Below are 25992 nucleotides of genomic sequence, written 5' to 3'. Positions count from 1 at the left end.
TTCCGTGTTCCATGCCAGCAAAAAGGGCGATACTTCCGTTGCTAGTAAGGAAGGGCGAAACTATTTTTTTTCCTTTTTTTTAGATGGTATCCGAATTTTTTACTACTGGAAATAGTAAATAATTATAATTCACGCAGGAAACATAAAAGAAAACAAATCGAAAAAGGGCGAAACTCTTTTTATGTTCATTTATTCAGTGGATATAGAAGGAAAGTGGAAAAAATTGCATGCTTTTTGAAGATAAACTAACAATTCATCGACAAATCATAAATTGATCTGAGAATATACGATAATTTCTAAATACGATTTGAAGCCAAAGTCGAAACATTCATCGATGTTTTTCTCCATTCGCTGTCAATGTTAGAATCGCCTTTCTTAGAAAAACAGCTGATAAATGTGATGCCGTGCGATGGAGTTGCTGAACTGAAGATTAATTTTGTTCCAAGCTGACAGGGTCTGGTCCTATCTAACTTTGTTATTACCCAATATGGTCGAATACACGTTAAAGGACTATTCACACATATCCGGTCCGGTTCAGTGCCGGCACGACACCGTGCACGGATACTGATATTATTTCATTCGTTTTCTATGCGCGCATTCACACCTATCCGGCACCGTGCCGTTTTAGTGCAGCTCGCCGTCAGTGTAGCGTCCGTCCGGCAAACTCAAATTCGTCGTCACCGATATTCTTTATTTTCACTTCGGTATGTCATTGCATTGGCTGTGCCGGAACGGAAACAGCACAGAAACGGAACGGAAGGGTTCCGATAAAAAAAGAACACTGACGGCGCACTGAAGGCACTTTTACTGAACCGCCACGGAACTGAAATGTGTGAATAGTCCTTAAACCAGTGGCGTCTCGTGACAAAATTGACTAGTGGTGCACTGCTTATGTGATATGATAGCAGATGTAACAGTTCGTTGTAAGTGAAAATTAAAGATTGAGGAATAGAGATTCGCTTGTGTTTTTCAATACAATGAGATAACGATATACTTTCGGATGAGAGTTTTTATTAAACGAACAAATCTCAGAGCTGAGCTGAGTGATTCTTTCTCTTCTTGAATCTGTGCAGTAACTCATGTGCACGGAAAAGACACTAACACAGCGACAACAGACACTTGAAATTTTATGTCAGATGTATACGAGATGCGTGTAAATACACGCAATATTGGTGCGATTCAAGCTGCTTTCATCGAATAAATAGATTCAAAAAAAATAATTAAATTTGGATGGGGTTGGGAACGCAGTTCATTCCTTCAACTCGACTGGTTGTTCAGTGCACGAGGTGCACATGAGGACGAGACGCCACTGCCTTAAACATTTGATATCATCACAGCAGGGATCGTATGGCTAATTTACGCAAAATAATCATTTAGGTTTACGAAATCTACTCAGCATTTACAATCAGCGGATGGTTAAGAGAAAGGAGAATCATTCCCATCGGTTATTCTCTTGAAATCTTGTTTTTGTATGAGAAACTCGAACTCAATCGAAGTACATAATGTGAAATTTCACATTCACCTTGTATCCTTGCAATGTGTCAAAAAATCAGAAAGTATTGTAATGAGAATGTGATATTTTAAAATTGTAAACCAGGATTCATTTAACGAGTTTATTGTTCACTTCTTTTTGAGTGTCCATTTTAGAACAGTAGCTTTTCTGCATTTAAAACAGATTAGTTGACCGGACCGTCGTTTGATTTTTTTGTCACCTTCCTAAGAATGCGAATAGTAATCGAGATGAGTCGTAATGCTGAAAAAGGAAATTAGATATCTTCGAACTTTCCGTAGCTCGGGATGTCTTTAGTCCAGTTCCACGATACTGCAACAAAACGTTCTAGATTCTTCTAGACAAGCGCCGATTTTGATTCAAAGTTTTCAGCCAAATGTGAGTAGAGAATAAACGCCAGTAATTTTGTTAAACTACTATTTAAACTTTACATTCAAGCCATGCATCAGATTAATTGCAAAAGCATTGATTAAAAGTTCTGTTGTTCAAGTTTTACAAACACTGAATAAAAAATTTTATCTTTCATCAATTAAAAAACAAATCCATCACTTCTAGGAAACAAAAAACAATCCCGATTTTGCGAATCGTAAGATCTTAATTACACAGGCGTAACGAAGCACCTACCACAAGAATCCGATTCTTGAGTTTATGAATGTATAGGATCTTTAGTGTTAGGATTTTACTGGTACTAGAAATTTATCCAGGTCCGAGCTAGAGACTTTCACCCCTATCCTGCCAATCGATCGAACCGGAATATTTCGACCGAATGTACAAAGTCCTATCGAAATACAAAATGAAAAATATTACAAACGATCGAAATAGAGAACAAGTTATTAGAAATACAGAGCGCTCATAATCCAATAGTCTTGTTGAGTAGTCAGAAACATCGATTTCTGAAATGAAAGAGATAAAAACAATTTTAGAAACCCATCCTTACCGTTATCGGTTCAATTTTGTGTTTCGTAACAACATCATTCAGAACAATTCAACTCGTTCACGATTTATACGTACAGGTCCGTGAATATGAATGTCATCATGGTGATGATGTTACGATTCAACACTACAAACGTAATTACTCAATTTGCGCAACTATACTATCTATACTTGTAGTAGCAAAGCTTTCCAAATCAATCGAGAGAAACTAACTAATTTAGAAACATATATAAATAGATGAGTTGAACAACTTTTTGAGTAATTCTTGAAAATTAGTCTAACATATTTACCTGATGAAATACAAAATTAAACCCAACAGAGAAACAGAGCCTGTAAGAATAAGAGAAAATGAAATGATTTAGATATTTTATATTAGAAAGCCAAATGAACTGAGAACATCATTGGCACATTGTCAGAAGAGGTGTCAGAAATAAAATCGAATTTTCAACTCATGATGTTTTCAGAACAGGTCCATGAATCATTAGCATCATTCTAGTCGATATGAGCACAAAAACACTCCAAAATCCAGTTTAACGTACCTTTTTTTCTCCTAACGATGACGACATCGAAATGGAATAGTAACGACCTGCAATTTAAATAATCACAGAACAAATTACGTTAATATTACGACAAACACTTTAGGAAAATTTCGATAGTTGTACAGAAAGTCATTGTCAGAAGAGGTGTCAGAAATAATCGTTTTTTCAACTCATTATGTTTCAGAACAGGTCCATGATTAATAGCATCATTCAATAAGCTGATATATTTCTATGAGGTAAATTTGATAATTACCTGTTATAGTGAAACATGTCGAACCCTATCAGTAATCTGAAATAAGTAGAAAAAGAATATCATTACTATCTCCAATCGTAGATTCGATAACACTAAGTTCTCAACAGAATTCGTCAGACCTGTTGAGCTTGTGAGTAAAAACCTAATCATCGATTCATATAATTTAGGAAATCATCACATTGTTTGTCAACCCTTATTGCGCAATGTTGATAATAAACATGTTGTGAAATTCTGAAACGTACAATGTACTCATTTTACGCAACATTGTGTGTAGCATGGAAACCAAATTTTAAGTCGACATTGCGCATCAAGGGATTCATGATTTAAAAAAATATATATATTTACCTCAACAAGCGACACCATCTCTATCCGTACTGGAATAAATATTCCTCTGCAACAGATGGCTTTGGTCAGACAAAATCACAAGTCTTTAGAAATGATTTTATGTAAAATAAAGGTTATCTTTATAGAATAGAAATGATCCCAATTGGTATTTTGAGGCAAATTATACAAAAAAAACAGTTGGAAATAATCACTGCTTTCAAACAAGCAAAATGAGTGATTAAATGATGATCAACTACTGATTTCTCAAGAGAACAGAAAAGTTAAAATGATCAATAAGTAAAACTACGCTCATTTCCGTTCGTTTTGTTTTTTTTTGTCAACACGATTTCTCATTTTCTGTATTCTCTTGTATCACTGTTTCATTATTGTTTGTTAATCAAATCTGTTATTCAGCATCTTCAACGGAACCAGCATGAATGTTTTTTTTTGTTTGTCTCGCGGTAATAACGTAATCACTGAACTCTGGAAAAACTCAACTGGAAACAATTGCGGGGGGTTTTTTGATCGTCAGCTGGCAATTGAAAATGTGTAGGTGTAGTTTTGTTGTAAACATTTATAAATTATTTTTTTATAATAATTGTAGCTGAATTTGCTGCATTCCTCTAGTTTGATTCACGTAGTTGTTAAGAGTAAGATGTGTTTACAATTTGTCCAAGTACTGTGATAAATCCGGCAAACCCTCTTTCAGACCCTTACGCTTACGAATATCCTGTACAACGGCGTACGGTTTGGTATTAGGTTCAGCTGGATCTCCGGGCAGGATTTGCCAGTGATCGAACACGCACTGTGGGAAGGCCTGTCCACCGGTATTGGATCTGCAAACACAAATTTCATATTATTTATATTCCGAAGTTACGCGAACATATACATTCTTAGAATAATTAAACATATGTATTGTAAGACAGGTATTGTAAATTCTACGACGAAGAAAAAACAATGTTTTCGAACAAAAATTTACTCTGGCAAACTTTGTTTCACTAGCAATTATTGAACATTCTGCTAAACAAATAAACTAATTTGCCACATGCAGGTAAGTACAACATACAGAAAGAACTAACCTCAAATCAGCAGTGAAACCGAATGATTCATTGACGGGTAGATACGCCTTAACGACGAACATGGGCGTTCCGGCAACCTGAGCTTCCTCAAAGACGTGTCCACGACGGCGATTCAGCACACCGTAGATACCACCGACTGCAACCTCAGGGCACTGGATCTCACATAGATAAACCGGTTCCATAAGGCGCGGTGCAGCGGTAATGTACGAGGCGTACAGGACACGACGAGCGGTCGGAATGATTTGGCCACCACCACGATGGATAGCGTCAGCATGCAGTGTAACATCGTAGATGTTGAAACGAACACCTAAGAGAAATATCATGTACTTATTAATAGTATGCACGGATTTTCGCTCCTTAAGGTTTCACTTTTTAGCGAATGTTTCAGACCTGTTGAGCTTGAAATAGTTTATCCATCAAATTTGTTTTCATGGTTCCAATAAAGGATCATCATTTGAATATAATTCAATAAAGGTCTTACAAAACAACTCACCGCGCATATTTTCTTCGGCTAGCACACCTTCCTTGGATGCCCACTGGAAACCAGCGACAACCGAGTCCTTGATTTCGTTCAAATACTGCACACCCTTGGTGCAGTCCACTACGATGTTGGGACCTGTGCCGTCCGGACCGAAGCACCAGATCTTACGGGCTTCAGTAACATCGTAGTCGTACTTCTCGGCCAGGTAACGAGCACGAACCTTGAAGTCGTCACGCGAGTTGACGTCCCCATTGTCAATATCCTCAGCCAAACCATCCGGCATCGGGACAGCCTTCATGAATAGACGATTGTGCTTATTGGGCGATTTGGACAAGCACATCTGGTCCGATTCGTCTGACACGGTCTCACGATATGACACAACAGGGTCGGACTTTTTCAACGGAATACAGGCGTGATCCTCTTCCAAGTCCTTTAGACAAATTTCCAGATGCAGTTCACCAGCACCGGCAATGATGTGTTCACCAGACTCTTCAATGATACACTGTACCATAGGATCTGACTTAGCCAGACGTTTAAGTCCTTCAACCAGTTTTGGTAAATCGGCCGGATTTTTGGGTTCCACAGCCACGCGCACGACAGGTGATACTGAGAACTTCATAACCTTCATATTATGAGCATCCTTGAAGGTACTGATGGTTCCAGTTTTAACCAAGAATTGATCAACTCCAACCAAACCACAAATGTTACCGCATGGAACATCCTCGATGGCTTCAACATAACGTCCCATCATTAAAATAGTACGCTGGATAGCTTTCTCGTACAAATCTTCCTTCTTTCCGGGAGTGTAGTTGGGGCCCATGATACGGCATTTCTGACCGGTGGCGACCTTACCAGCAAACACACGACCAAAAGCATAGAAACGTCCCTTATCCGTGGTCGGTACCATCTTAGACACGTACATCATCAGTGGTCCTTCAGGATCGCAGTTTTTCACGGCAACTGCGGCCTCATCGTCATGCGGACCTTCGTACAGCATCTCCATACGGTACTTTTGGGCTACAACTGGGGATGGCAGATGAATGGCAATCATTTGAAGTAGAGCTTCTCCAGCTGGCAACCAGCTACGCATCACGACCTTCAACAGATTCTTGCCATCTTTATCCTTGTCTTCGTGCTTCAGCGTAACCTTAATCTTCTCGAGCAGTTTCGGGATTTCGTCAGTCTTGTAATTCATGATTGCGTCAAAAACTTTGTAGATCGGATCAAGCACATACATAACGAAGGAACGCTTGTTATCATCATCCTTAACCTTGGCCCATTTCTTCGTCTTGGCGTTGAAGAAATTCTCACCCCACAGACGATTCATTAGTTTTACCACGTCAATCTTGAACATAACAGAGTACATTTCTGCAAATTGCTTGAGTGTAAATGCCCATCCATGCAAACCAGATCCGAAACCGACGGAACCCTTAGAAGGATCGACACGGACTTCTCCCATTGGACCGCCGTCGTCGTTATAGGTTGCAATAATGACGTTCACATTCTCCACGATACGCTGGAAGGTTTGGTACAGATCTTCCGCTTCCAGTTGCAACTCTAGCAGAGCACGGTCCATCTTGTTCATGAACAGAACCGGTTTGATACGCTCGGCGATGGCCTGGCGCAGTACGGTTTCGGTCTGGACGCATACGCCCGACACACAATCGACGACCACCAGTGCACCGTCGGTGACACGCAGCGCAGCAGTTACTTCCGACGAGAAATCGACGTGACCGGGCGAATCGATCAAATTGATTAAAAAGCCCTTGCAGTCCTTGTCACGTTGATCTGGATTGGTAATGAATACCATATCCCTATCCTCCAGTTCGAAGTACATCGAGATTGCACTACAAGTTAAACAAAAGAAAATATATAAGTTGACAGGAAACTGAGAAAATAACAACACAGTACCAGTTAAACATACCACCCAAGGATCGATTAGATAAATTTTAATTTTAAGGTTTTGAACAACAAATCAATTCCAATAATATTAAATGTCAAAAATCTATCCAACGTGTTAATTTTTCTTGTCAATCCTATGTTCGTTTCAAGATTGAAACACATTTTATTCCACTAATACAACCCCACAAACAGCGAATGTGATACACAATTACCGTGCAGTAATAAAGGAACGGTAATCGTTGCATCAAATATTTTCATGTCTTGACTGCTTGACCGAAAAAGTGAGTGCAGATGAACATCTTGAGCCAAAAATTAATGCATAAGTTACTCACGTCGACTTGATGGTGATGCACCGTTCCTGCTCGTCCTTACGGGTATCGGTGAAACGGGTCTCGCCAGCCTTCGCACCGGCAATGATACCAGCTTTCGAGACCAACGAGTCGGTCAGCGTTGATTTGCCATGGTCGACGTGGGCAATGACGGACATATTACGGATGTTCCGTTTCTTGTCCATCATGGCACGAATTTCATCTACGGTGAAGTTAACCTAGGTTATGGATGAAAGGAGAAAAATAAAATCAATAACCATGCGCCTGGAAAAATGCAACTTGCACAGTGATGCAGTCATAAAAAATCAATTCACTTCGAATTTGCCAGTGTGCCAATTCACACATTTTCATACAGACATTTGGTTTTCCACCATTCCCTTTTTTTATTTAGGACAGGCATTTCACAATCAGCTGAAACCTCACTTACGACGTCATTACTATGGAAGTGAAAGCCATCCTCACATAATTTAACATTCTATTTTAAATGCTTCAGATATCATACCATTTTTATGCGTTCGAAATCGAATCCAGTTGCAAAATCAAAATTAGAAGTATTTCACAAACTTTTTTAACTACCAAAACGTGTCTGTTCTTTATCGTTTTTTTACAATCCGTTTGTAATATGCTAAACGAAGAAAACAGCTACAGCTACAGCTTGTGGTGGGACAGCACTCCCATTGCTCTATGGATATACTCTTTTTACTATTGTTTGGCCCTTTTGTACACTAGCCAACAATAAAGAATAAAACACTGCCAAATGCAACCAGAGCTCACAGTTCAATGTTCATTTTCCACTGCGGTCCTTTCTTTCATAGTCGTCTTCGGCCGGAAAAAGAAAGAGATAGCTGTGCCTCCGCCCATCATACCGTTGCCGACACTTTCTCGCTTTAGTGCATCCAATGATCCACAAGTCATCCGACATCTTGATTTGGCAACGAGGCATTCCGTCACATTTATGATCGCTTTTTTTCACACGAATTTCAACATATTTCATTACACTTCAATTAATTTTGGTACAAGCATTCCAGACGTACCGCATCTAGTGGTTAAAGTGCACAAAACTCACCATTTTGGCTGTTTTCAGCTAGGATCTTTGCACGACACCAAAAATCGACTTACACGCCGTATGCGTGCACAAAAGCGAAAGAGAACGTCGTAATCGTGCTGACGGCAACGAGATGGGTTGAGCGTGGCAGCTGCCAAACATCATTCAGCTATGATTACACTTTTTGTGTTCAAAATAGGCGTTTGAAATCTTGCTTTGCGTTTTCCACACTGAAAAAGCTGCATATATTCTAGTGCAATGAATAGGGTAACAGAGGTATTTTGGCCACTTCATATATTTTGGCCCACCCAACAAACTTTATCGATTTTATGGGATTTAACTGATGTGAAGTAACCCATGTTACATAAATATGAAGGTAAACACAATAAATTACCTTTTGCGGAAGAGTTTTTCAAAGATATTAATACAATTGGTGAATATTAATTCAAAGTGGGCCAAAATAAAATCAATCCTAAAGTGGGCCAAAATACCTTTGTTACCCTATTACTCAAGAGGACAATAAAACATGGTAATTGAATAGCTTATGGAGAAGCTGTGATGTTGCTTTCAATCGATATAAAAGAAATTTACCAATTAAACAAGAATGCAATATTATCGAATATTTTGCGATTCGCCAGAATCCGTTTGCTGTAAATATACGATATTTAAAAAAACGAGGTTAAGAATAGATCCTCATGTATTGATTCCATATAAAACATCAACAAACTTACTGCATCCGTGTGTAATAAAAAGACGTAAAATTGCTAAATAATATGAGAAGCAGTTCCCTTTGACCCTTCACATTTGAACATTGAATTGCAATTAACTGCACGTTAAATTTTTACGCGAAGAAAGCTAATGTGGGAACGGAAATTAACTATCTTGTTTTGTAAACCGGCTCTATATCGAACGTTCAATTATAACCAACTCACAACAATTGTAATTAATTTCCATTTAATGCATATTTAATGTGCATCTTTTAAGTAAGGCGCACATTTGTACAGTTTCGCATCTCTTCAAATGGCAATTCATACTCGGTAAAAATAAACCATGCATGAATTTACAAAACAAAGTGGTGTATCCACCTCTAGAATCAGTTTTTAGATAAACTATCAGGATCACCGGCAATGGTTTCTTCCTCATGTGTGGGACGCAAAGTGTTTTTAATAAATATTTACTATAACCAGTGTTGGTGATTGTCGATAATTTGACAGAAGCGGCTCGATATTTATCTATATTGTATACAACATTTTCAATCCGGTAAAAGATGCTACAAGAACTCATGTCTCTCAATGCATGAACCGTGAAAGAATTTTTCTACATTTCTTCGCTTCACTTCATACTCTGAGTATTTCACGACCCTTGAAAAAAATTTACAGTCTGATAATGATCGGTGCTATCTGGAATTTACCAAGAGAGAATCGCAAGTTGACAATTATCGCAGAAAATCAAATCGATGATTCGACTTGATGGTTCTCATACGGTTGCAATATTTCAAAACCCTTGTGTGGAGCATTCACATACATTTTCACAGACACAACTTATACAAAGGATATATGCACAAAGTTAAAATAAGCGGCAATAGTAAAATGAATCTATCGCAATTATCAACTGCCCGTATAGAATCGGATCGCAAAACGAGAATAAGCTACCATTGTTGCTTCTGAGAGAATCCCCACAGCAGCGTGCTAACCTTTGATTCTCAAACAGCTCATCGAGAGAAATTCGTTCTTGCACTGGTGTCCATTCTATATTAAATGAACCATACCGGTTTTTTTGTTGCTGCGATGATATCCGTCTTGATGGCACTGATTGAACCGTGTGAAGAGTTGCTAGAGAGCGTTCTTTGATACGATAAAAGTCATCCTTAATAGACTAAATATGAAGTGAAAAGCATTCCCGAATTAATCAGAACCATATGTTTACACAGAAATGGTATTTTGAGAAATTATAGTTTAGTTCCATTGTCTTTTATTGTTCAGAAAATGATAAATCGACGTTACGGGTATTTTTATTGACTATTTTCATTATGGTCAGACTCGATGTTACGATTCACAAAATAGGCTTTTAAGTAACGTTACCATGAAAAACTGGCAATTTTCTCGAACAATTTTTTGGGAAAACGATAAAAGAAATGGTTTGTTTATATTCCATATTAGCATTGCCATCGTTTATTCAAATATCACCACAATTTCAACGATACCGCAGCATATATACAGCTTTGTTTACTCAAACCATTTGTTTTTCTGTTATGGTTTGATAACCTACCTCTTTATTCAATTGAACAACAGCAGTCATAGTAATGTAATTGAGCAGTCCGTGATAACAAAAGCGATGTCTGGTGCAAAATGCAACAAAAACAAATGCATGACGTTGCCTGCGCATTTCACACAACCACATTAGGTATTGGAAAAGTACATCCGTTTGTCACTACAAGCTCTGTCAGTGTCTTTGAACAGTAGAAAATCTAGGTTTACTTGAATTATTATTTGAGTTAGTAATACATTTTTTTCATAATATATTCCTTATTTGTGCCACTTTTTAGAGATTACAAACTACAGTACTTTTTTATACTGGTTTGTAACAAGTGAAACATTGTCATCGTGTATCCTAGTGTTGGGACAAAATAATATATATTATTTTTTTACCAAGCCTAATAATGTATCAAATCGAACGTTTTAATGTAATCCAAGACCTTGAATTAGTCCGAACTATTCGTAAATTCAATGAGTATAATATTTACATTTAATAATGCGTATGATGGGTCATACTGCTACTATAGGGTAACAGAGGTATTTTGGCCACTTCATATATTTTGGTCCACCTAACAAACTTTATCGATTTCATTGGATTTTATCGATGTTAAGTAACTCATGTTGCATCAATTTGAAGCTAATCACATTAAATTATTTATTGCGGAAGGGGTTTTCAAAGATATTACAACATTTGGTGGATATTTTTACAAAGTGGGCCAAAATAAAATCAATCCTGAAGTGGGCCAAAATACCTCTGATACCATATTTGATATAAAAATAGATGTTATGTTCCATAGAATACATAGCTATTCTGAATGCGGATTAGAATAATCCAGTTAGCCTTACACGAAAAACAACTTTTGAATTAAAATAAAATAAAACCATGCAAAACTATACTACAACGATAATAACCAGAAACGGTATAAAAAAACGATAATAACCGTAGTGAATTCTTATCAAATGGTTCAGCAGGTGTTCTTTTATAATTACTTTAAACACCTGCAATTTTTTCTTACTACAGCATATTATACAATAACCATATACTATATTACAACAACAAATCGTACGATCAGAGTACGTAGATACTTTGTAGTTGAAATAAAAAAAATATTTATCGTTGAAACAACAATATACCATAACAAATGAGGTTTTCACTATACAAATGATTTTTTTAGAATTCGAATTGTAGGGTAACAGAGGTATTTGGGCCCACTTTAGGATTGATTTTATTTTGGCCCACTTTATAAAAATATCCACCAAATATTGTAATATCTTTGAAAACCCCTCCCGCAATAGGTAATTTAATGTGATTAGCTTCAAATTGATGCAAAATGAGTTACTTAACATCGATAAAATCCGATGAAATCGATAAAGTTTGTTAGGTGGGCCAAAATATATGAAGTGGCCAAAATGCCTTTGTTACCCTACTAGTTTCAATTATGTGGATTGTTTCGAAACTGAAACAAGTAAAAAAATCTAGAGCTCAAGTTCTACAGATGAAAACTTTTGCATGAATTGTAATTCAAAATTACATTGAATATTTATCATCGTTTATTTTGTTCCGAAAACGTTAACCGAGCGCTTTTAAAACTCAACTTAGAAAAACTTATTTCTTTCCAACTCCTTTTTTGATTGATTCGTAATCAATGTGTTTGTGTCACACAACGCAAAGATTCAATGTTGCGTTTGAAAATGTGTACCCAGCTGAATAAAATATTAACCGCCACTGCGAAAGGACTTTTTCAAACACTCGAAAAACAAGGCAACAGTCAAAAGCAAAAGCTCTCTCGTTATCCTCAGAGCGCGAGTACAGTAATTTCGACAAATAAAACAGCTGTTTGAATATAAAATCTAACAAATTGCTACAGTTGGTCGAGTTTTAGTAAATTTACTTGAAAATGAGCGTTAAAGACATATATTACTCTGATAAATATTACGACGATGCATACGAATACCGGTAAGTACCAAACACTTCAAGCGTCCTTGAACTCGCGAATTTGATCGCAGTATTACCTGTTTTTCGCAGGCACGTCGTCCTTCCAAAAGATGTTGCGAAACTAGTTCCAAAGACCCACCTTATGACGGAAAACGAATGGAGGTCCATAGGAGTACAGCAATCCCGTGGCTGGATACATTACATGATCCATCAGCCTGAACCGCACATCCTGCTTTTCCGACGACCAATCCCAAAGGTTGAATGATGCAGGTTAAGTGTGGAAACAACGTCTCGAAATGTATTTTGTTGAATTTCTTAGAACATTCTGAATATCTTTGTAACAATCCCGATCAAGAACTAATGGCTATATCTAAATTTTCATTAATGTTTCTCCGTTGTCGTGATTATTGATTCAAAACTTTCGCTATAGTTGAAAATCGAAGTCTCATAATTGTGAATGTGTTTTCTTCAGCATCATGTTTCAATCACTTAGGAATAAGAGAAACTATTTTCAGGAAAATGATTATGAAGGTGTCATTTAGAAACCCGTCGAAGACGAAGATAGCGAATAAAGATAGGCAGGCAGCGTTAGGAACAAAACCAATTGTACAAATAGTAATAACTTGTGCCACCACGCTCGTGTCTCAGCCAAAACAACACAAAAAGGTGTTTGTGCCTTCTCTCTGTCTATGAAACTAATGGAAAAATATTTATAAGATTATTTTAATAATATAATATTTTAAAATCTACGTATCGTCACTTGCAGTCCTGATAACTTCCCGAAAAATTTATCACATCGACATGACTACGAAAATGCATATAGTAACAAAAATTTATAAAACACTTCCGGATAAGTTTGTACGTTTGCTTTATTGTAGTTTAGTTGGATGCAGAAATCTTAATACTCTGATCTCATTACTCAAACATATATCAGTCATATAGTGCTTTATCATCTCTTCGACTTGAGAAATTTCTTCATCACACAATTAAATAAACATTAGTATGGGAGCGCCTATTGCAAATATTTTTTCCAGTTCTTAATGTTAAAAAAAATAAAAATCCCTTTATTCTAAATGGAGTGCCAATTTTATACAGTGAAGGTGAGTTCTATTCTTAACTTAATTCCGTGTCAGACAATTATTCTAAATCCAAATAAAAATAACTGCAAATACTTCACTTCTATCGTCTTTTTAGTAGTATATTTTCCTTACACTAAGGGTTCCGTCATTTAGTTCTATTTGGAACAGAAATAAAATTTGATAATTCTTTTTATATACTAAATGATTATTACCCAGCTAAACCTTTTATAATAGAGTTGTAGGTTTTTCGAAAAATCTGCGAATCTTGATTCAGCTAAGATTATTAACACGACGAAAGGGTGGAAAATCAGGTTTGTCAATTTCGAAATTAACATTTCACTTTTAGTACGTTTCAGTTTTTTTTTTGATAATTTTTAGCAAACATTGGCATTTCTACGAATGTTAAGTAGGTGTGCAAGTTACTCCACACTTGTTTCAAAGCCTTATTGGAAGAGATGGGAGGGTCTAGTATCTAGAGAACACAGTTTCGTGGTGCGGATAAATTCAATTTCATCAAAATGAACTAACTGGGAAAATTTACAACGAAATTACGAACAACACATGTATTCTATTTTTATCTATACAAAGAAATCTATTAAATTTGACGTCGTCCGACGGTGCTGCTGGATTGCAGAGTGAATTCGTTGTAAGCCGACTGGATGTGTTTGCAGTGAATAATAAATTAAATGTTAGACTTGGGTTTCATTTTCCCGGAAACAAATGATTTACAAGGAATTTGTAGCTACGGACATTAAGCCAATCTTTTTGCTACAATCAAAACGATGGATTTAAAGTTGTATAGGCAAAAGAGCTTGAACACGCAGAAAAATTTATTTTTGATTCAAACATATTGCGCTTTGAATTAAAAAAAAAATATTTGAATCAGCGCCAATTTTCATTTATTTTTGATTCAAATACATTAGATATTCACGTTAAAACAAATTATTTTTGTTTCTACACGCAAAGAAATAAATAAAATGAACATTTATTTCAAATAGATTTTGCTTCGAGCTCTAATATATTTTATTTCAATTTGGATCTAATTTCATTTCACTTGGAATCAAATAAAATTGTTATTTGATTCAAAACAAATAAGTTTTAAATTCATTAAATTGTTATTTAAAACGATTTTCTGGCGGATTATTGTGAATATATTTTAAAATAATCATCGTTGTTTTAGGGTTTTTTAAAAGACCGCATCAGTAAGTGACAGTTATTTTCTTTATCTTCTCTTCTATCAATCACCCTGCCATTATCACATTAATTTTTTACTTTTTTGACCGAAATGATTCATAATTCTTAACTTAAATCTTCATAATCACGCTTTTATTAATTATAAAAGTAAAAAGGATAAACTGCCACTAACTGGTTCGGCCCATAAAAAAAATACACTGAGATCTGTTAGGAATTTACACTAAGTGGAAAAAGAATTGAATGAATTTTCCTGTGGTTCAGTTGTGAATAATTCATGCAATTCAATTGCTCTGCTTTGTTATTCTGATGGAGTTAGTTTCGAGAAACGGTCTTTAAAACCATCTACCACGATCTGAGTTAAGATGCGCTTATCAGATCTCGTCAAATACATCATGTGTTGATACTTTTCCAGTATGGTTTTCTCTCTTGTACATATCTTGATTAAAAACGAGGCTGTGTAGGCTGCTTTTGTTACGTCGGTTGATTTGTTTGAACTTTGGTTTGCTTACTAAGGTTTTTCTCCGATTGTTAATACCATGGAAGCATTTTGTATGTTCAGCTATATATGGTTGCGGTATTTACTCCTCGTCTTCTTTTCGTTCAATAATTTTTAATAACTCTATTGTGAAACCGTTCTCTGAAATGAATACAAATATAAGTTTCCTGTACATACATAATTCATAATATGCCTTACCTATAAAAGTATTCACTATGGTATCACACAATTCGAAGGATTTCAAAAAAGCAAAAGTAGTGTAGAATATATCAAAATCAATTAGTATCAATATTTGATTTAATGGTAATATATTAGAATTAATATTCGCTGGCATTTGATTCAAGCTAATAGTACTGTTGTTGTACCGTTGAATTCCACTATATCACGTCATTACACTCTCACAAAGTCACTATTTTCACAGTCACTATTTTTCCGAAAGTGTATCAAACGTTATAATACAGAAATACGTATCTGTATTATAACGTTTGATACACTTTCGGAAAAATAGTGACTGTGAAAATAGTGACTTTGTGAGAGTGTAATGACGTGATATAGTGGAATTCAACGGTACAACAATAGTACTATTAGTGAGAATATTCTACTAACAGCTCAAACAGAAATTTAGTGATTTGATTCAAGGACGAAAAAATTTATTGCACATCCATGAATTTGAATCTAAGACTCAGTATATTTGATTCAGTTGAATTCAAGAGTCAAAATATTTAATTCCAGTATATCATATTATGCATCTGGATGAAAACAATATTTGTTTGAACGTAACTTTTTATTTGAATCTGTACCACCCCATATTTGATTCCAATACATTTAATTTGAATCAAATAATTTTTTTATTTGATTCAAAATTTTCAACTTTGAATCCATATCTTAATATATTCAAATCTAATATGCATTGTCACACTAAATTTAATTTAAAGAGATTTTTATTCGATTCAAATGTTAATTCAAAAATATTTTTATATGATTTAAACAAATGTTAAAAGTTGATTTGAAGACTCAGTATATCAGAATCTAATGCGTTCTATTTCTCTGTGTGTTTATTTCCGCTATGTTAGAAAAATTCTTTACTATTTCGCCACTAATGTCATGAAGTATTATTTTTACGTTTCGTCTTTGACTCATCAGTGCAGAGCAGTTCAAATTGAACTGCTTAGTGCTAAACTCGGCTGTTCAATTTGAACCGCTAAGCAGACGTAGTTTCTGCTACTTACAGAAAACTTTTTGTTTTGCAACGGAGTGCAATGTCTTTTCTGACGTGCCGAACGAAAACGTGTTTTCGACTATTTCTGGCCGATGCAGGTTTGGTCATTTAGGGGTTAGCCAAATTTTGTGCTAGGGCACATAACCGTTTTTATTATTTTTACGTTTCGTCATTGACTCATCAGTGCAGAGCAGTTCAAATTGAACTGCTTAGTGCTAAACTCGGCAGTTCAATTTGAACCGCTAAGCAGACGTAAAGTTTCTGCTACTTACAGAACACTTTTTGTTTTGCAACGGAGTGCAATGTCTTTTGAATTTGAACTGCTTTGCACTGATGAGTCAAAGACGAAACGTAAAAAAAATAAAAACGGTTATGTGCCCTAGCACAAAATTTGGCTAACCCCTAAATGTCATGAAGTAGTAATAGGAACAGATTCAAGTATTTCGGTAAGCTTTTTGCAACCTTCATCAGTGTATTAGTTCTTAGAATTTGACCACTTTTTAAATAGTATGTTGATACCACACCTGTATGATGATTTCCCACCACATGGATACTCATCTACCCAAAGGAACTTCGTATTTAATTATTAACTTGTGTTGATTCCTACAAAAACCTGTTTTCATTCACCTAGTGGTGTGATGATGCCTTTCTCATATCACTTGTATTTTCATAAATATATCACTAGAGGATTCTGTCACAAAGTTTTAACTTCAAAGTCGAATAAAATTAGAATGTTTCTTTGGGTATAAGCTGATATAACCTTTTCAATTTGTACTGTTATGTCAAATTTTTAAAAAATCCCTCTTTAGCATCTCGCTGACGGTTTGAAATTTTAAACACACTTTTCCCTATAGTTCCGAAACCGGAAGTCGGATCCGAATGAAACTCATTTGCAACCCCTATGGGACTATTGGCGGTTCAAAGCATAGGACGCCAGTTGTCGTATGTTCGAGCCCCGATCTGGAAGGGTTCTTAGTGTCAGTAGGATCCATAGTACTAGCCATGCAATGATTCTGTACACTAAGAATCGGCTGCGAAGCCTGTTGAAACAGAAAAGCCAAATTCCACAAAAGGAATGTAATGCCAAGACTTTGGGACTATAAGACATTTAATTTGAGCCTAAGAAGTTTGAGAAAACGGGACTAGCCATCTCTGAGAAAAATAGAAGACGAACATTAGAAAAGGTCCCAAGTGCAACTGACAGTTTCTCTTTGTTTACTTTCTCTTTAGAGTATTACGGTCCAATCAGCAATCCTTCCATCTAACATTTCACACAGGAAGAGAGCATAAACCATCAACGTTCGATATGCGCTATAGAATTTGTTCTAAATTACTGGAATTTGCCGTGATAATTGAAAGAGAAAGTAAACCAAAAGAAACTGTCATTTGCACTTGGGACCTTTTCTAATGTTCATCGAGAATAGTGCATTTCGTTTTAAAATTTTTTGCCACTATTTCCGGATCCGGAAACTGGAAACCGCAATAGCTGAAGTCGGTTCGTTTAGCAATTTAGCGATTCATAGCGTACAGAATTGCATGACTAGTACTAACAGACTCTCATAGTAACAGACTGGCGAATACCTGTTAGGGAGCCAAACGAACCGTCAAACTCCCATGCTCTAGCATAGGAATTTGACAGTTCGTTTGGCTTCCAAAGAAGTATTCGCCGGTCTGTTACTATGAGAATCTGTACTAGCACTACGATCCTGCCTACACTAAGGCTGTGTACCATTTCGCGGTTAATTTTAACTTTTGGTAGAAATCTGACACTTGAGTGGTTATTTTGTGTCGAGTAGTTAAAACTGCGGAAAGAAAAAAAACCTGTTTTAATCCACCTAGTGGTGTAATGATGCCTTTCTCATATTACTCATAACATCATATATATTACTGTGGAATTCGCAAAAACGAATGTTCATTGAATAGAAATAGGTAAATTTGTTCGGACTTAATCTAACAAACTCTACAAATCTTGTTTACTCTGTAGTTTCGAAACCGGAAATAGTATCCACAACAAATTTAGCAATTCCGTATGAAACTTCAAGACGTTTCCTTTGAACCTATAAGTTTGTGAAAATCGATTTGGCCATCTTGAAGAAAGTTTGGTGATTTGCAGTTTTTAATCACTATTTCAAATTTTTTCGAAATCGGATTCAGATGACCGGAATAGACGAAGTTGGTTCGTTCGCTAGCAACCAATATGACCTCCAAATTGGAGCAGTTTTGAACGCAGTTCAATCTATACTTACTATCTCATGCTCTATTTCGATTAAACCAATTAAACGAAATCTAACAAACGAAACGAACCTGCGTTTCTGTCACTTCTGCATATGTAAGTCAAGCTAAACAGCGTGAATCAGCAGCATAGAACATGTAGTAAGATTATTATTATTATTATTATTATTATTATTATTATTATTATTATTATTATTATTATTATTATTATTATTATTAATATTATTATTTTTTACATCATTACACAACGTGTACGAAATAGAACAAAGCACGCCTTGTTCGTTTTGTGTTTTCTTCTTCTTTCGGTGTTGTACATATTGTCACTCTATATGGCGATTTGAAAACTTTGACACTCATCGCCCTGTAACTGCGGAGCCGGAAGTCGGATCCTGATGAAATTTCACAGTAGTTTTAAAGACAGTATGAACTTTAATTCAAATCAAGATTTGTGAAAATCGGTTCAAGCATCGCAGAGAAATCGAAGTGAATTTAGTTTTACGAATTTTCTTCTCCACTTTCGGTGCTATCGGAACAGGAAAATAGGGGACTAGTAGTGCCGAATTAAGTTTTCATGCCCACAAACTAACAAGCTCTGCAAACTAGAAGAATTTATCAGACAGTTTTATGGAATTTGTACCTATTTTTAATCATCGTTCGTGGAAAAATACTAATAAAATTGGTAATTTTCCACTTATAACGCTTTAGTTCCGGAACCGGAAGTCGGATCCAGAAAAAATGTTCTACAAATGTTCAGCATTACAATTACCTTTCATTTGAATCTTAGTTTGCGAAAATCGGTTGAGTTGTTCCAGAGATAATTGAGTGTAAACTTTTTCTCGAATTTTCACATATTACTATATAACTCCGGAACCGGAAGTCACATTCAAATGAAATGAAATAGCAAACTATGGGACCATAATAACATTTATTTGAATCTTAGTTTGTGAAAATCGGTTCAGCCATCTCTGAAACAAGTGAGTGCATATTTTTTCATTTTTATGTGCATATCATCTCCGGAACCGGAAGTCGGATCGGAATGAAATTCAATAGCAGGCTATGGGACTATGAGACCTTTCATTTGAATCTTTGTTTGTGAAAATCGGTTCAGCCATCTCTGAGAAAAGTGAGTGCATATTTTTGTCACATACACACACACACACGGACGGCCACACACACAGACATTTGCTCAGTTCGTCGAACTGAATCGAATGGTATATGACATTCGGCCCTCCGGGCCTCGGTTAAAAAGTCGATTTTCACAGTGATTGCATAGCCTTTCTAAATATATTAAAAAGGCAAAAATAACAATTTCGCGATTAATTTTACTTTTGGTTAAAATCTGATACTCGAGTGGTTAATTTGATGTTGTCAAAAATAACCCTGCTCGAGAGCATGGTTATTTTTGACAGATCGATGGTTATTTTCCAACACTGAAAAAAATCTTGCAATGAAAATTTTAATATTAATTCTTTAGTTGAAATCATTTCCAGTGGAAAATGAACCCAAACAACTTTCCGTCCGCCAAATTTTGAAATGGGTAGTTTTAGTTAAATTTAACTACTCGACACAAAATAACCGCTCAAGTGTCAGATTTCAACCAAAAATTAAAATTAACAGCGAAATGGAAAGAATTCGATGCAACGTCCCACTAGGCGGAATGAGCAAATCGACGAAATGACTTTCGGCTACAACATTCTTGATTTTGTTTCAGTACAATCCAGGTCATGTTTCTAAGCAAACTATTTTACATACATCAGCCAGTACAAATGTTTCAGAAAAGGAAGTAGACTCATTTTTTGATATGATCCGTTCCTTTTGTAGGATGATGAGATGCCATATTATTAAAAGAAAAATTGATTTCGCTGTGAAAAGTTGTAAACGAACAACACAAAATCGTAAAAATCAGAAACAAATATCCAATGCTCACTGTTTCATAAACTTGTAATGAGCTTCATTTGTTTTTACATTTAGTCTCAATCTGAATATAAATTTTTTTTCCATTACAATTTATGTGCACAGAAGTTAGTTTCAGTATACCAGCTCCAGTAACGGGTAAGCTAAGCGCATGAATTCGCTGAAATTAATAGATTCTACGCTCATCGCGTATTATTACTCGAGCCAATATGAAAGTTTAGCTGCACTTATCGCGGTGATTTAACTTTTGTTGGGGTAAAAATTCGCATTTCGTTGGCGGTGGCACGTCACATCAGTATGATATGATTTGTACATCGTGTCCAAGCGTCAGAACAGTGTTGACTAAATTGTAGTCCATCAGAGCGACCGGATAGAATTAATTCAGTCACACTGTGGGGCTATTTTCGATATTGTTCTCACTGAACTTTGATATTTCTCTTCTTCGGGATTCTGTATAACAACTGTGCGGCCTTCATTTCAACAACGATCAGCTCTTCGTGACACAGCTTATTCAACCCTAACTGAAATATCAATTGTTATTACGTTTCTCATATAAAAGTATATTGCAGTCACTTCTAAGAACGATCCTTAATTTACACAAATGACATACAATACCACCTCGATTCAGTATTCTGATTGATTCGGTACATTTCAATTTGCATTTCGTATTTCGATCGAGTTTGAATTTCCCATATGAAACCATCCCTCGATCAAAATGCAGAATGGCAAGTTTTGCAGTGGATCGAAATATTCCGATTCGTTCGAAATACAGATTAGTATCATCTCTATAATACTTGACTCACAAGACTTTTCGAAACGGCAGTTAACTTTCCTATAAACATTGACAACTTTCTATGAATGTTTGTTCTCTATTTAAACGAAAAATATTGGCATTACATTCTTTTCGTGGAGTTTGGTCTTTTCGTTTCAACAGATTCACAGCGTACAGAATTATTACATGGCTAGTATTACAATCATACTGAAACTAAGAATGCTTCTAGGTCAGAGCTCGAGCATAAAACATAAAGAAAGCAAAATATAACGAATGTAGATCTTCAACAGTTCGCCTTAAGTTTGAATCAATTACGACGATGAAAAAAATACGATTTTTTCGTCATAATAAAAGACGAAGAAATGATAAGAAATTTAACAGACGTTTTTAAAATAGATAACCAAGTAACAATTCAGCATTCCATCATAAATCAAATAAACACAGATTTCCCATTATACGGAGACACTAACAGCGCTTCAAGTGAGAAACGGGTGTACTTTTTTCCATTAGCTACTGTGGTTGTGTTAAATGCACAGGCATCTTTGTACATGCATTTTAGGATCATTTACGCACCCACTCTACACCAGACGGCGCTTTTGGTGTCACGGGTTGCTCAACTACAGTACTATAACACTGGGAAATCTAGGTATATTTTATTTATGGTAATAGTAATGAAATTGAACAACCCGTGACACAAGAACACCTCTGGTGAGAAATGGGTGCGTAAATGTTACTAAAATTTGTGTATAAAGTTACCTGCGCATTTCACACAATCATAGTGTGCATTGAAAAAAAGGTCACTCACTTCTCACAAACTACGCTGTCAACGCTTGCACATTTCACACTACAGCAGTAGCTATCGAAAAAAGTACACCCGTTTCTCATTAGAAGCGCTGACAATGTCTATGTCCAGTTCGCTTTCACATCTCATCCAAGCCAGTCGATAAAACAAAACGTTTATCGCATACGTTCGGGACGGAAGAAACAAAGTACAATATTGTGTAGTGAACAATAGAACGATCTCGACATGAGTGAACCAAACGAACAAAAGCTACCGCCGGTACGAAAGAATACAATTATGGTTGACTTCAGGCAGTGCAAAATTCGACCTTCGATACAATAACTGGAAGGTTTGCTTAAGGAGCAAATGTATCTTGACATTAAACGTGTGCATTTACTTTAATGCAATACGACAAATAATGTTGTTTACATCCAGTTTTATAAAGAGTTGGATGCAATTCAATTTGCAAAAGACAATAATAATGTGCATTATGTGGAGCACGAGAACATTAAGTACAACATTCCAGTATATATGGAAGATAGTGCTATAGAAGTGCGTGTGTATGATCTTCCCTCAAGCGTCACCGATTCATATATTCGCAAAACTATGTCCCAAAACGAAGAGATTCTCTCTATCGAAAAAGAAAAGTGGAAGATTTTTTTCTCCGGTATTCTAAATGGCGTACGTTTATTACGCATACACTTGAAGAACCTTCTTATGTGATGTTCGGTCAAGATACAAAAATCCCGTGCAAATCACTTGTTACCTATGACAATCAGATGGCCACATGTCAATATTGCTAAAAAGCTGTTCACTACGGTAAGCCTTGTGATAAACTTGACAAGGAGACAACTACACCAAAGAACAACGGTACTTCCTTCACACAACCCCAAGCAACCCCAGTACACCTGTGACAGCCACCAACAACAATGAAGCATCCCCTTCAACGAAACCATCAGTATCCCCTACAGAACAAAGTACACCAGCTGCAGTTAACAACTTCCCCTCCAACCAACCAGCAACTGCAACCAATGTACAACAAGGCGCATCTATAGCAACTCTCAACGAGCCCAAGACTACGATCAACAAGGAACATGAAAAGAAAACGGAAATCACACACAACACCGATGATGAAGCAATGGATGATGAGATAAGTCACGGACAAAGTGACCCGCGATCCTCGTTAAATGGAAATGGAAGTTCATCTCTCCCTAGAAAAAGGGTGACAACGAGATCTAATAGATAAAAAAAAAAACAATTCTTTAATAACAAAAATGTAAGCCAATCGGCCTGAATAAAAAATGTTTATAAAAAAATATCTCCGTCCAAGGGGAAAATCTAGGATTACTTGATTCATGTATCTAAGCAATCCGTTTTTGAAGTAATTATCAACATTTGAAAGTTCACGATACGCAACCAAACGAACTTCTAGAATATATCAGCTTCTATGCAGTGAAAAAGCTCGCGCAAAACTTGTTCTGCGCTTACCATCTGTCAAAAATAGCTGTGTGTTTTCTGGAGTAGCAAGGAAGTTTACACGGAACCTGGCCTGTACTTTTGAGTTCTCAAAAGTACCGCGTATACTTTTAAGTAGTGATTTTTCCATTTGCATTCGAGATACCAAAGGTCGAATGTTGTGTGGTTTTTTTATATTTTGTTTTATTATACTTTTCCGAAAAATAAAAAATACAATAAGACTTGCTAGAAGTGTGTTTTTCACTCTTCATAACATAACAAATTACTTGAAATCAAGATGACAAACCGAAGATGCAAAATGTGTTTCTCGACTGTAATGAATGCATATGCAAAAATTGTAATGAATGGTTTAGACAAAAATGCAAAATTAGTAATTTAGAATTAGTAAAATGTAGTACCAAATGTAATACTCGGTCATGCGAAGGAAATGGCCCTATTGAGTTAGGACGCGACTATTTTACAGCAAACAAAACAGTGACTATTTTACAGCGAACAAATCCACAGTAGAAACTTCTCTGAACAGTTAACCCGCTGCCTTCATACAGACTCCTCCAAGGATTGAATATGGAATAGAAACTTGGTAAAACTCGATCCAGAACTATCTGATCGAGAGGATCAACGAGGATGGATTCCTGACCGTGCGCAAATCAATTGAACGTAAGAAACTGAAGGAACTGTCATAAAAATGGCCAAGAAGGGATTTACGGACTAGTGACTACAAGGACACTCTTCCAAGGAATGTTTAACTTTATTCAATTTTACTGAGTTTTTACACGAATTCTACTTGCTTATCTAATAATAAATTCTAACCCAAACATGTGAGATAAAACGAGAACGAACGAATAGAACTTTTATTGCACCGCTTGCCTTTTGATCGGTTCCTTTCCTACTATTTATTTTGGTTATCGTGGTTCAATTGAGGTAAAATTCTTCTGATTTGTTACACAGTTTCCCTACAAAGCTACGGCCTACGTGACATCAGTAGAAAATCTGGAAAAAGTTGAGCGGACAAATCTCGATGACTGAGCGACTATGAAAATTTTCAGCCTTGCAGTCGATAGTTTTATTGACTCGATACATGGAGTTGAACATCAAACCAAGATAAGCTGCGTGGAAGGTAATAGTCTCATTTATCAAACAAGCCCTGAAAATTTATATTCATCTCGTCCATTTTTGAATGTTCCATGTTTTCAAAGTTCTCGCTTGAAATTGAGTTTCGAATAGTTTTCTATGAGTAAATTTATTAACTGTTTTAATACTACTGTTAATCCGATTTATATTCATTTTCAAATTGTTGAAAACCAAGCTTTTAATTGGTATTGCCTATTTTCAAGACATTTAGCGCTTTTGTCGCAACATGATCGAATTATTAACATACCACAATCAAGCCCTGGTATTTTAATTAGTATCCAATGATTTGCTGCTTCATCACTCTGGGCAAGATTTTCTATATAGGGGTGCAAATCAGAAACTCAAGAAAAACTACACGTAGAAATGTGGTCAGATTTTAAACGCTTACAGCTCAGTTTATTTTGTATCAATTCTTAATATTATATCACCATTCGATTGGAAATATTTCTACGTATTGATTTGTATTTTAAATTGTATATAATTGAAATTTTGATTACTAGCAAGCAGTGTCCTATTTGGCTGCTAAAAATCTTTATCATACCGGATTTCCCTGCCATAGACGCCGGTTTTGAAGGAGTAAGCGATATATCAAAGAGAGAGCATCGCTCTGATTGGTCAATCGATGGAAAAGCGAAGCTGTTGGAAGCACGCGAATCTATAAATAGAAGTGAAATTAAAGCTAGCGTTTCAGTCCTACTCGTAGCATGCTAGAGGTAGGTTGTTGCTAGAGAGCAAGACAAAAAGTGCCATAAAACTATTTGAAGCTTCAAGGGCTAGTTGTTAGCGTAAAACCACGTGGCTCGCTGTGCGTATTACATTTCTCTCCATGCTCTCTCGTAAATGTGACTCTCGTCGGGTGGCCAAGAAAGTTTCGATATTTTCGGTTACAAGTTTGACTACATAGCCGACATAGAAATGGACTTATCATTACAAAAATAACATTCGCTTAATTTTTATCGCGACAACATATATGTTTTTATGCACTAATCGCATCTAAACTAAATTATCTAGCCATTGTCAGGATAGATTTTCGATCCATGCTTTTGAGGGCGAGATATTCAATGAACAAGTTGAAAGACGACGTTTTCAGCTAAGCAATTCTTTTTTTCAGA

General features: G+C 36.0%; 2 protein-coding genes and 1 long non-coding RNA gene across 4 annotated transcripts; 1 reads left to right on the top strand and 2 right to left on the bottom strand.

Moving 5' to 3' along the window:
- Positions 1-1599: 1599 nt before the first annotated feature.
- LOC131431686 (uncharacterized) lies at positions 1600-3574 on the bottom strand. Its single transcript, XR_009229714.1, has 4 exons — positions 3236-3574; positions 2983-3029; positions 2734-2773; positions 1600-2403 (listed from the first exon to the last, which is right to left on the bottom strand). It is a non-coding gene; the product is annotated as an uncharacterized LOC131431686 (long non-coding RNA).
- A 297-nt stretch (positions 3575-3871) lies between these two features.
- On the bottom strand, positions 3872-8553 carry LOC131431685 (eukaryotic translation elongation factor 2). Of its 2 annotated transcripts, none has more exons than XM_058597544.1 (5): positions 8417-8553; positions 7354-7568; positions 5132-6966; positions 4639-4945; positions 3872-4395 (listed from the first exon to the last, which is right to left on the bottom strand). In XM_058597544.1, exons 1-5 carry the CDS (start codon positions 8417-8419, stop codon positions 4221-4223), a joined length of 2535 nt encoding a protein of 844 aa, XP_058453527.1. In that variant the 5' UTR covers positions 8420-8553; the 3' UTR covers positions 3872-4220. The 2 variants fall into 2 exon arrangements, with proteins under 2 accessions (XP_058453527.1, XP_058453526.1); XM_058597543.1 differs by lacking the exon at positions 8417-8553 and adding an exon at positions 7853-8099.
- A 3858-nt stretch (positions 8554-12411) lies between these two features.
- Positions 12412-13335, top strand: LOC131427888 (cyclin-dependent kinases regulatory subunit). The gene is made up of 2 exons (XM_058591456.1): positions 12412-12607; positions 12677-13335. The coding sequence occupies exons 1-2, from the start codon at positions 12549-12551 to the stop codon at positions 12849-12851; spliced, it is 234 nt and encodes a 77-aa protein (XP_058447439.1). The 5' UTR covers positions 12412-12548; the 3' UTR covers positions 12852-13335.
- The last annotated feature ends 12657 nt before the right edge of the window (positions 13336-25992 follow it).

This window comes from Malaya genurostris, chromosome 2 (assembly GCF_030247185.1).
Source record: "Malaya genurostris strain Urasoe2022 chromosome 2, Malgen_1.1, whole genome shotgun sequence".
Classification (NCBI taxonomy): Eukaryota; Metazoa; Arthropoda; class Insecta; order Diptera; family Culicidae; genus Malaya; species Malaya genurostris.
This window is presented reverse-complemented; position numbering and strand designations above follow the sequence as displayed.